The following is a 12,997-nucleotide window of genomic DNA, read 5'->3' as shown; positions in this document are numbered from 1 at the left end:
TGAATTTAGAATACCCCTTCCCAACAAGACAGGGATTTTTGACACGCACCCAAGTTCCCAATTCCAATTTTGTTTTTACAACATCCTTACCAATTCTTTTAGCACTAGAAACATCAGAATTGTACTTAGCCACGTCCCATGCATTACTAATATCTACATTTTTATTAAAACCAGAAGACATCCAATAAGGACATAGCTCAGTAGTTGCTTTTCATCCTCGCATCAACTCGAACGGAGTTTTAGTTGTAACACTGTGGGGTGTTGTTCTATAACTCCAAATTAATTCTTTCAAAGCCATTTCCACATTCATGTTACATTTCAAAGTAGATTGAATGCATTCAACTAAAACTCTATTGAATCTCTCAACTTTACCGTTACTCTGCGGACTGTACAGTGGGGTTTTGACATGTTTGATGTTACAATTTTCTAAGAATAGTTGCATCTCACTAGAGACGAACTGTACACCATTGTCAGTAAGTATTTCTTTGGGAATGCCCTCCCTAGCAAATACATCTTTAAAAAATTTGATGACATTACTTGTTGTTGGTTCCATTACTCCTCTAACCTCAACCCACCTTAAAAGATGGTTGATCAAGACAATAAAGTACTTCATATGGCTGGGTAAATCATGGAAAGGTCCTAGGAAATCCACTCCAACTCGCTGCCAAGCTCTTTCTGGGCAAGCAGTGAAGCAGTCGATTTCTTTTTCCGTTTTTAAAACTTTGTCACTAGTCATACACTTCCTACAATCATGAATATACAGATCAATTTCATGATCCATCTTTGGTCACCAAGAATGATCTCTTATTTTTCTTTTAGTGGCAGTAGCACCTAGATGACCAGAATGTGCTAAGTTAATGGTACGTTCATGAAAACAAGTCGGAGGGATGAACCTATCACCATGCATAAGCTTATTGCATTCTAATGACAATTCATCAGACACTTTCCAAAAACACTGGAGCTTCTCATCCAAACTCTTTTCTTTCGGCCATCCTGAGACCCCCATTTGTAACACCTGTTTTAGAATGGTGTCCTTTTGCAACTCATTTATCCACTCATTCTCATTCTTACAAATGTTCGAATCACCGATAAAGGCGATAAAGCATTCTTCTACCTCTGACTCCCAATCATACTCAACGCAGTCATCAACAGGAAGTCTCGATAAACAATCTGCTTTTGAATTTTTCCCACCGGGAATATATTCAACCGAGAAGCTGAACTCTAAAATTCTTGCTGAGAGCCTGGCTATACGTGCAGTAGTGTGTTTCAATTTTTTCCCTGATAGGATTTCTACTAGTGGGCGATGATCTGTCCTCAACAAAAATGGTCTCCCCCATAAATAGGCTCTGAATTTTTCTATACTCCACACACACGCCAATAGCTCCTTTTCAATAACGGAATACTTCCGTTCAGGGGGACGCAAGGTCCTAGAAGCAAAACGCACAGTAGTTTCATGATTGTTGAAAGACTGAGTTAATACTGCACCTAACCCATATTCTGAAGCATCAACAGTTACGCAAGTTTTCCTTCCTTCTACAAATGGTTGAAGTGCAGGTGCTGAAGTGATGTCTCTTTTAATACGTTCAAATGTCTGCTGGCAAATTTCAGACCAAACAAAATTCTGACCCTTTTTAAGTAGAACTTTGAAACATTCAGTAATGCTTGCAAAATCACGCATGAACTTTGCATAAAACTCGCATAACCCTAAAAAAGACAATAGTTGGTCTCTATTCTGAGGTGCAGGGGCATCTACAATACTTTTCACAAGACTTGGTCTAGGTTTAATCCCCTCTGCAGTAAAAACATGTCCAAGATATTTAATTTCCTTAGTCTTAAATATACACTTATCTTTCCTCAAGGTCACACCTCTCTTCTATAATGTTCCCAAAACATCCATTAACGCAACATCATGCTCAGCCTCACTGTTGCCAAAAATCAAGATGTCATCTTGAAAGATTGCTACATGATTATTTCCAACAAACATATCCGACATAAGTCTTTGAAAAACTGCAGCAGCAGATGCAATGCCAAAAGGCATACGGCAAAATTGAAAAACTCCATCTGGAGTTACAAACGCAGTCAGGTGTCTTGAACTTTTTTCTGGTTCTACTTGGTGGTAAGCTGCTCTTAAATCCAGTTTGCTAAACCACTTAGCTGATCCTACCTTAGTTATCACATCTTCTATCCTGGGCAGTGGATAATTATCTACCCAGATGGCCTCATTCACGCTCCTCATATCCACACACATGCGTAATTCCCCATTCTTTTTCTTCGCTAGAACAATCGGGAACAACCATAAAGTTCCATCAGTTTTCTTGATAATACCCTGCGAGCACATATCATTAAGCATGGCAGAGAGATCACTCATCACACTCAATGGTATGTTGCGCAGTTTATGTTTCACTGGAACAGCGTCATTTTTGACTTTAATACAATAAGTTAAATCCGAAATTTTACCCAGTTTGTCATTAAAAACATTTGAAAACTTTTTCTCCCAGAATTTGTCCTGAGTGGTTATTGAGCTTACTCTCTTACTTTCAAACGAAATAGGTTGTTCTAAACTAGGTCTAATTGTGATGCCAAATTCAGCTTGGTGAATGAGACCTAACACGTTTATCCCTTTTCTTGCAACATAGACTTTTCCATGTATTGATTCACTCAAAATTTGTATGTCTGGCCAAAAAAACCCGATGAGATCTACTTTACTTCCTTCAAACGCTACAGTAGATATATCTGGAGGAAATAAAACTTTGTTATGCCAATACATATCAAAAATATCCTTCCGAAATGATGGTTATGTGTGCACCTGTGTCAACCAATAATTGAACAACATGGCCCTCAATTGATACATCAAGGTTTGGATCAATAATAAGTCCTTCATCGTTGGAGTTGACAGACCTCACACCTAAAAGCAACTCTTGATTGCTTTCAGGATTTTTTTCATCAAAGTTATTACCAAAGTCATTCAGAACACATCGGACATTAAAGGGTTTACCAGTTCTGCACATTTTCATAAAATGTCCGAATTTTCCACATTTTTTACATTGCTGACCAATAGCCGGACAAAATTTAAAAGAAGAAACATGAGAGGGAGAACCGCATCTAAAGCAGAATGTTCTTTGGAATTGTTGACTATTTGAAGTTGGTTCGACAAAAGGTTTTTTTTGGTTTTGTTGCGGATTCTTTGTCGGATTAGGCTTATTGACAACTGCTCTAGAAATTGATGTTTTGGCTAATGAATCTTCCAATACTTTTGCATCAATTGAGGAGCCTTCGATACTTTTAGCCAAATCTATTGCTTTATCTAAAGTTGGATTCTTGCAGGCCAAAAGTCTTTGTTGTATATTTTTTGAATGACACATAGCTACTAATTGGTCGCGTATTAACTCTCCGGTAAAATGATCAAAGTCACACTTGGATGCCAACATTTTGAGCGCTGTGACATAGGTGTCTATACTTTCATTAGGTTGTTGAGCTCTTGTGAAGAATCTATATCTATGTACAACCATATTTTTAGTTTTTGTGAAGTATTTGTCGAGACGTGCAACAGCTGTCTCAAATTCATCCAAGTCTTCATTTTCAGCAGGTGCATATTCTGGTAAATGGTCAAAACCGTTTTGCCCTTCTACTCCCAAATGGTAGTACATTAAATTTTTCCGCCTTTCTGGTCTGAATTTTTGTGCGTCAATGGCACCTAAATAAGCTTTAAAAGATCTCAACCACAGGTTCCATTCCAGGGGTGGATCTCCTGGTTCTTGTAGGAAAGGTGCTGGAGCTTGCACACTTTGCATGTCGTCCATATACAAAAAAAAAAATTATATTCAAAAATTAATGTAAAAATGTATCTCTGTTAAAGATATGCTGAATATTTCTTATTAATCACTCATAACAGATCATGGGTCTGTAGATTCTATGTTAGACATTCATTTCACCTCTTTTATCCCAAACTTATCCCAGAAAGCAATGGGTGTGGAGAGGCTGTCTTTTATTTCTTATCCTTTCAGCTTTTGATTTCCCATGAAGCACTGGTATATTGCCTGCGTGACGATATGGCAGCTGCAGGTGAGACTCTCGTGGTTTGGCTACGCCTCAATTGTTAAATTATTGTATTGTTCGTGCTACCGAGGTCGCGCTTTCAAATCTCGAAGTCGCGCTTAGACATCCTCGTTACACACGCGCTGTTAACAAATGCAGACGCTGCCTCTCGTGCGGTGTGCTCGCATTGCTGCCATTCAGTGACGTTACACGCGCTGTTAACAAATACAGACGCTGCCTCTCGTGCGGTGTGCTCGCATTGCTGCCATTCAGTGACGTTTTCTCTCGTGCAGCCCACTCGCGCACTCGAAAGCAGTGTTCAATTTTTAAATGGCTCGCGCTGGTGCTCAAATGTTTTACGTTTGCGCGCACACATTTTCAAGATTTAGCCCAAATCTCCCAATCGAGACGGTTCATGAGTCTTTGATTGATATTAAAAAAAAATCTCACCGCTTCTCTGGCCCCTCTTGGTTTTGAATTTCTTTGTTGTAGAAATGCTCCTTATCTTTTTTTCGGGTTCATGAGATGAACGCAGGTGTTCTTCCCGATCGTCGCCAGTGTGAAAGTAGACACCTGGAGATACTTTAGGGCTAGGAAAGTATTTATTGAAGGCTGAGACACGGAGACGTGTCTCGACTAATTGGGGCCAGAGAGCAACTGCCTGTCACGGAATCCGGCGAGCCAGATTCCATGACATAGCAGCACTCTCAGGGATGTGTCACCACAATAAGGTCTCTACCAGAAAAGTTTTTATCAAAGGTAAGTAACCATTTCTTTACATCAGTGGCTTTGTGTCTGTCATCACTTGATGGCTGATTGTTGTAAGTTTTCATTTGCCCAACCTAGCTGTCAGAGAATTTCAGGTTTGTGAATCTGCTGAAAAGTATTTTTTTTAATCTAAATCATGACTACAATAGACCACTATTGTGTGCTTAGTTGTGGCATAAATCCATCCTGCCTTTATGCAAACAAGTTTTTTTCTCCCCTACTCCTCATTTCACCTCTAAATACTACCAAACATGGACAAGTCACTGACCACTTAAGAACTCACTGTTTTTTTCGTCTATCCACTTTTGAAGGGACATCTAAAATATGTAAAGTTGATGGTTGTAACAGTTGGCAGTCCTGGTCCCTGGCCTATTGCTTAAAGTGTAAATAGTTATCATTTCCATATTAAAGAGAAGCTGAAGTTCGGGTCTGGAGTCGAAGCCATGGTGTTTCTTTAAGGACAAAATCTGTGCACTCCTACAGACCCTTAAATTTGGAGTGTTCTGAGAAAATGTGTCTTGAGTCTGTGTCAGGTGGCAGTTCTATCGAGAACTTTGTTGTTTTTGTGCCGCCTGGATATTTCCTTCGAACTGCAAAACATATCGAATTGAATTGTTAACTGTTTGAATTTGATTAGATACTAAAACAAAGGCTAGAACCAAACGAGCACAGAGTGGCACAAGGACATGAGGTACATCAGTGTCTGAGTGATAAAAACTGATTTTATTTAATTGTGTGACAAAAATGTCACCATATGTAAATGTCTACCTATTGAAAAATTATAGGCTGAATATTATATTTTGTCTAGGAAATTGAAGTTGAATTGGAATCTGATGAACCTGGTACATCAGCTGGAAGAACAGTAAGTTATTACTTTAAAATATACTATTTGTTTATGTAGTGGCTCCCTGGTCCTCTGTGATGGACTGTTTTTAGATTTCTTGCTGGGGTGAAGGGTAAGACCGAGGTTTTTGGTATGTTTCACCTATTCCCTGGAAAAATATGAGAATTGTCCAGCAACATTTAAATTGATTCTTTAGAGAGCTATTAGGTGTGGCATATATTTTCTATTGGCAAAAGCAAAATGAACAGATAATCGACGTAATGCTGAACAAATCAAACATTTATCCCCAGTCACAGATCTGGGTTTAATCCAGTGTGTGTTTTTTGCTCACCCTGCCATCCCAGTTTGGACCCAGCCACATGCAAATCAGTCTTGACCTTGTTCACCATGGGAACAGTCCAGCCCGAACTACCTGACCAGGTCCTCCCTGGACCAGAAACAAGCATCCTGGGACCGTTTTCGGGGTATTACCTGGCTGATAGAACACAGCGCGTCTAATTGGACATGTTTACATCACAGACCATGGGCTCCATCTGTCCTCTCTGGCCACAACCATTAGATCTTGTGGGTTCGATACCATCTCGTACTCGGATGATACCTAAGTGATAGTCACTATTGAGACGGATCCAGCATCGACCAAAGAAAAATTTAAAAACTGCATGTTAAAAATAGCTACATGGATGACTGTGAATTTTCTACAGCTTAATACCAATAAAACTGAGATCCTGCGGTTCGGAGAAGCAGAGGAGCTTTGGGCCTCACATTGTTGGCCATCGGATGTCGGTAAACCTCCTACGTCAAAAAAGTGGGCGAAAAATCTGGGTGTTATAATTGATGATAGACATTCCAGGGAAGAGCATGTGAAAACCATCTTGGGCACTTGCTTTGACCTGATGCGAATGCTGAGAAAGATCTTTCCCTGGATTCCCCTCTCAGCCAGAAAGACCCTTATACAGGCACTTCTAGTGAGGAGACGAGATTATGGAAATTCCCTACTGGTAGGGATCAGGGAAGATCTACTTTCTAGGCTGCAGGTGGTTCAGAACACAGCGGTGCCTCTAGCCCTCAATCAGCCTGTCCGATCCCCTTTGGAACCCCTTCTAAGACAGCTGCACTGGCTGCCTGTTAGGAAAAGAGCTGAATTCAAGCTTTTGTGCATGGTGTTTAAATCACTCCCGGGGAAGGTTCCAGCCTACCTATGGAAGAAGCTAAAGCCATATATCCCCGTCGCCAATTCAGATCGAGCGACCAACAGCTTCTCTGCTCCCTGAGAATCAGGAGAGTCATAATGGGCGGCCGCTCCTTCTCATATCTTGCCCCCTTTTCACTGGAACACACAGCCAGATAATATTCGTGCTTGTCCCAATCTCAGGCAGTTCAAGAAACTTCTCAAAACCTGGTTGTTCTGTCATTAACCAGCGATCTCGGATCTGCGTTGTCTACTATTCAGGCTCCGAGACATCCTCCTGGGTATGATTCCCTTGCGCCCTTTAAATCCAAATAATTAAAAATTAAATTAGATCACCCCTCATCAGCCAGGATAGCTTAAATCCAGTGGCACAGCGAAAATGGGACCCACATATGGACAAACCCTTCCCTCGGAGGGCGACAAAAGAAAAATTATGTTTTCCAACACCATAGAGCATTTTCTCTGTATCATATTATGGGGATGATGATCAGGTGCCAGACGACCCCTTTCTCCTTGCGGGCGATGAAGTAAACTACTCCTTTACCCTGGCAGAGGTACCACCCCCAAGTTTAAAATTACTGCCAAGCTGGCGTTCATTTCTAAAGCACACAGCGGTTCCTGACAATGTTTTTTGAAGTTTGATGCAAAGCTCCGTCACCATGACTGAGCTGTTCAGTTAACTTATTTGTTTTTATTCTCAAAAAGAAAATTCTGAAACAGTATTTTGTTTTTGAAAATAAGACAATGCTTCCCTCGCCATGGGAGTACTCTCCCATTGGAGTCTTCTCACAGGCACAAATATGATGACAATCACATAGAGATGCTGCAACATGCACCACCAGAAAACAAATGGCATCATATTTCACGCGAAACACACAGACCAGGTCAGCCTTGGAGTGGAACAGCCACAACCATCAACAGTTTTCCATGCCCCATACTGCCAGGGTTTCCTGGCAGTGACTGGCAATGAAATCTTGCCTCTAATTATGCTCATCTAAATTAGTTGGTGAATTTAGAGGTCTGCATCCAATGGCTCCTACTCGGTAGGAGTACTTAACAAGTTTTTAATTACAGATGGGACAGAGTAGTGTCCCTCCTCAATAAACCTAAGGTTGGCCTGCATTTCAACCTTGCAGACTGACCACAATCTTGGCAGTATGGCGACCCAATTGCTGTTGTGACAGAGTATTCATACCTCCAAATTTTAATCAGGCTGTGTGCCAAAGTTTCTCCGAGAGCTTGGATGCTGTTGTAATCTTTATTGTGGATTAAGTGGATCAAAAAGAGATGTTTTGGGGCCTTTTAAATCAGTTAGCATTCATCACTGAGACTTCCCAGAAGTGATCATCTTTTGTAATACCCGTTGTGGGTGCTTTTAAATTCATTGTTGGAAGTGCTTGATATTTTACCTTGAAGGCCAGAAAGGCTGACCCCAAAAAGTATTTTTTCACAGAAAATAATGGTTGATGTCTTTTTTGCTTCTAAAGGCATGTCTCCTATATTGGTTTATTCTGGTTAGTGATTCTGAATTGGCATTGTAGGGGGCTGGCTTAGTATATGGTGCACACTTATTTAAGTGAAGCACCTTGCATTAATTCAGACAGCCCTTATGGTGATTTTAGTGGTTTTAAACAACTTTAGAAAGCTCTAAGTGGTAGCTGTGGAGAGCAGCCTTCAGGCTTATCCAGGAGTGTTAAGCAGCTTTTTTTTACCAGATCTAATCATGTAGTGTAGGTTAAACTAAAAACAACCACACAGTGCTTATATAAACATGTCTAGTTTAAAATATATATGTTTTTAAATGTCTATTTTATTACACAACACTCACTAGCACAGGGGTATATCTCCTACCTAGAGGTATCAGCACAAATACTCACAATACTTCAATTGCAAAAAGGTCTCTAGGGGGAGACCAAACCATATACTAAGAAAGTGGAATGTGAATTGCAACCAAAGTAGGGACTTGTACCAGAAGACTCAGAAGAGCTGGGGACACAAGGAACCACCCAAGGTAAGTGTGAGAAGTTGGCCTGATATTCAGTGTTCACTATGTATCAGTCCAAACAACCCTTATGGTGATTGGTTGTAAGTCAACCTTATAGACCAGCTATCCTAGTAGCATGGATACGAGAAGTCTTCGGGCTAAACTCTAGAGGGCTTGTTAAGCCAGCTGTTATACCATCACATATACCCCTTGAACACCAAGTGAAAGGACACCACACAAGTGTTATGAAAATAAGCAGTGTATTAATTTAAATCACAACAGCCCTGTACTCTTTATGAGGACAGGGTACTAAGCACATAACAAAACTCTTACGAAAATACTTTGAATTGCACAATTTACACAAATGCCCGAGGGGCACGAAAAACCATATACTCTAAAAGTGGAATGCAAAATTACTAGCAGGTAAGTACTGGACTAATAGGCTTTGGAATCGCTAGGACTACGTTACTGAACCTTCAGATTACTAGTAGGAGGCCTAGGGGACTCGGGTGCAGAGTGTGCACTCTCACGCGGGATGCTGGACAAAGTCTATGGGAGCTAGTAAAAGCAAAGTTAGTGTTCTCGGGCGAACCCGATAAGGTAGATCGAAAACGACAGTGGATCTGGACCCTTGGATAGTGAGGCTATGCTGGGGCACCGAAATGCCGAAGTTACCTAGCCCAGGGGCTGCAGCTGCATAGGTCTGAAAAGACGTCGGGAATCCTCGTTGACGAACCAGGAGCCTGAAGAAAGAGTTGCTGGCAGGCGACCAATGAAGATTGTTCGAAGTGATCCAAGCCTGGATCGAAGATTGATGACACCTGAAAGCAGAGGGGACCAAGTTCTTAATCACTAGCCCGTGATTGTGTGGGCACCAGGATGACACCGGATGGAGTCACCTCGACCAGGTGAGTGGGCGACGCTGAGCTCTGCAGTCTCACGGACCAGGAGGCGTTGTCGGCGACCAGGATGGAGGTGCGAGCTGTCCCACGATGGTTGATGCTGTCGACGTCGCTGGACCCAGGATTGGGGCAACAAGTCTTGGCAAATTCAAGCCCACGCGGTGGACCTAAAATGGAGTCTGGAGTGGACCAGGAGGGTCCGGGGTGCTCCTCTTTTGGAAGGGAGCAAGGGCCAGTCTGGAGCAACCAGACCAGCAGTGGTGATGTCGTCGGGCGTCGTCGGGAAGACCACAAGCCAGCGGGCTAATAGCCAGACAACGCGGTGAGCAGCAAAAAGCAGAAGGGCCCCACGCAGATCTCGTGGATGCTGGGAGGCTGGACTTCGGTGCTGGAGCTGCTCAGGGTCGGGGCTTCTCGGACCCCAAAGCACTCACCAGAGGATCCCTCGGCGGTCGTGCTGGATAGAAGTCGTGCAGTTCTGATGATGGCCGGTCCCTCGAGGTCTCGTCACACCTACGGTTCTCAGCTTAGCTGTAGAGGTAGGTAGAGGTCAGAGGTACCAGGGATGCCGGGTCTCATCGAGCTGGTCAGTCGGATTCCGGAGGAAGGACGTGCAGCAAACCGCAGAGTTCTTAGATGGTGCCTGCGGATGCAGGGTGACTACTCCTTAGTCACAAGGGAGAAATCTTGAGAAGAGTCGAGAGTTCCTTTCGTGGAAAGTAGTTTCTTGATTCAAAGATGATCTAATTTGGAAGGGTCCCCGCTCCTGCCTTTATCTTAAAGAAAGGGGTGGGTACGCGACTAGGTCCTGCCCTAGGGGTGGGACCAGGAAGGGGGGTGGTTAGACCCCTCTCACATGCCGGACTTTCCCCAGGCCAGGGGCTGGTGTACCCCTGGAACTGGTTCTAGCCGGCAGATGCGTAGTGAGCACCGGGGTGCCACTTGCAGTCACCTTCCTGTAAAGCCCTGCCTACCCAGGATACACAAAACCCTGTCTGGGATGGTGCTAGCACCGCCCCTGACAGGAAACCCTTTGTCCAAGCTCCCCTCGCTGGAAGGACTCCCAGCTGCAGGGGGTCAGACTCGTGTCTGTGGTGGCAGCATCCATTTTGTGATGCTGAGGCTTGAGTTAACTTTAACCGGGGTTCACAGTTACATACATGTCGTGTCCCTCTAGAAGGGTGGAATGCTAACCCCGTCGCCAGAATTGGCGAGGGGTTAGTATTCCAATTCGTATGACACCTTACTCAACATGTTTTGATAAAGCGGTACCAAAGATAGCATTTAACCCCGAGGATTATAATGCACTTAACAGTATATGGTATGCGTTATCATGGAACATCTATTAGGACTTGGTTCCGCAAGCTGCAAACGGGCTCAGCTCATGCCAGAGCACCATCTCACACGATTCCAAGCACTCTGCCTTCAGGATTGTCAAGGCCTGCCATAGGAGTGACTGATAGGAATCTGTGTGTGCATTTTTAGGGTTAGATATAGGTATACTATATCTAAAGCAAAGGGTGATTACACCACCTTGCCCCAGCTGTCGTGCAGCCAGTTGTGTCAGATTTAGATGGCCATCCAGGGGTGGCATAATACATGCTTCAGCCCCTGGTAGGCCCTGGGTGCACCTATGCCCTGAGTTACAGGGTCTGATAAGGTGGCCCAGTACCAATTGGATAATGCACCTAAGGTACACGTGTCAATTTAGTGAGAGAACAGCTAGGCTGTGAGTCTGATTAGCAGGCCCACAGCCAGAGAAAGTCGTAAACCAGTGAAACAAAAGCAAAAAATCTGGGTGATCATAGGATTGCAGACCCTACTCTCCTACATGACCCCCCCCCCCCCAAAACTTTGGGACAATAAACTAACCTTGACCAGGTGAGTCTTCTTGCTCTAAGTGGAAATACCTGGAGAGCCCATCTGCATTGCCATGATCAGTGCCAGGTCTATGCTCCACTGTAAAATCCATCCCCTGTAGGGAAATGGACCACCTAAGCAGTTTGGGGTTTTCACCCTTCATCTGATTTAGCCACAAGAGGGGCTTATGGTCGATCTGAATCTTGAAATGAGTGTCAAACAAGTATGGCCTCAGTTTCTTCAGGGCCCAAACCACAGCAAAGGCCTCCCTCTCAATAGCTGACCAATTTTTCTCTCTGGGGGTCAGCCTTCTGCTTATAAAAGCAATGGGCTGGTCATTACCATCAAAATTCAGTTGAGATAGAACAGCTCCCACACCCAACTCAGAAGCATCTGTTTGGACAATCAATGGTTTGAAGTAGTCTGGACTCTTGAGGATAGGTGCTGTGCACATGGCCTGCTTTAGGTCATCGAATGCTTTTTGACAGCCTGCTGTCCACTGAACTTTCTTTGGCATTTTCTTACTTGTCAGTTCATTAAGTGGAGTCACAATTGATCCATAATTTCTGACAAACTTTCTATAGTAACGAGTCAGGCCCAAGAAAGCTCGAACCTGAGTCTGGGTGGTCGGAGGAGCCCAGTCCCTGATTGACTGTATCTTGCTCTCCAGTGGCTGAACTTGGCCTCCACCTACAAGGTGGCCCAAGTATACAACCTGTGCCTGCCCTATCTGGCACTTTGTGGCCTTGATAGTGAGACCTGCTGCTTGCAGCGCCTCTAACACTTTCCTCAGGTGGACCAGGTGATCCTCCCAGGTGGAGCTAAAGACAGCTATATCATCAGGATATGCTGCACAGAAGTCATCCAACCCAGTGAGAACATGATTCACCAGCCTTTGGAAGGTGGCAGGTGCATTTTTCAGACCAAAGGGCATCACCACAAATTGATAATGCCCACCAGGGGTTGAAAATGCTGTCTTGGGCTTGGCATCCTCAGCTAACCTGATTTGCCAATACCCAGCTGTCAGGTCAAATGTACTTAAGTAGTTGGCAGAAGCCAATCTATCTATAAGTTCATCTGCCCTTGGTATTGGGTGGGCATCAGTCTTAGTGACTGCATTGAGACCTCTGTAGTCTACGCAAAACCTCATCTCTTTCTTACCACCCTGGGTGTGAGGCTTTGGCACTAGAACTACTGGACTAGCCCAAGGGCTATCTGAGGGTTCAATGACTCCCAACTCCAACATTTTCTGCACTTCTGTTTTGATGCAGTCTCTAACATGATCAGGCTGCCTGTAGATTTTACTCTTAACTGGCAAGCTGTCACCAGTGTCAACCTCATGGGTACACCAATTGGTCTGACTGGGTGTTAGAGAGAACATATGTCTGAAGGATTGAAGAACTTGTTTGCAATCC

The 12,997-nt window shown here is 43.6% G+C and overlaps 1 protein-coding gene across 2 annotated transcripts in view; it reads left to right on the top strand.

The window, feature by feature from the left end:
- BRWD3 (bromodomain and WD repeat domain containing 3) overlaps window positions 1-12,997 on the top strand; it is a 1,253,402-nt gene that overhangs the window by 1,046,627 nt on the left and 193,778 nt on the right. For both annotated transcript variants that reach the window (XM_086918755.1, XM_086918756.1), the window contains one exon: window positions 5,612-5,665. In XM_086918755.1, the coding sequence (XP_086774881.1) occupies window positions 5,612-5,665 (54 nt within the window). The remainder of the gene's footprint in view (window positions 1-5,611; window positions 5,666-12,997) is intronic.

Source organism: Lissotriton vulgaris, chromosome 4_1 (assembly GCF_964263255.1).
Source record: "Lissotriton vulgaris chromosome 4_1, aLisVul1.2, whole genome shotgun sequence".
Lineage (NCBI taxonomy): Eukaryota > Metazoa > Chordata > Amphibia > Caudata > Salamandridae > Lissotriton > Lissotriton vulgaris.
This window is presented reverse-complemented; position numbering and strand designations above follow the sequence as displayed.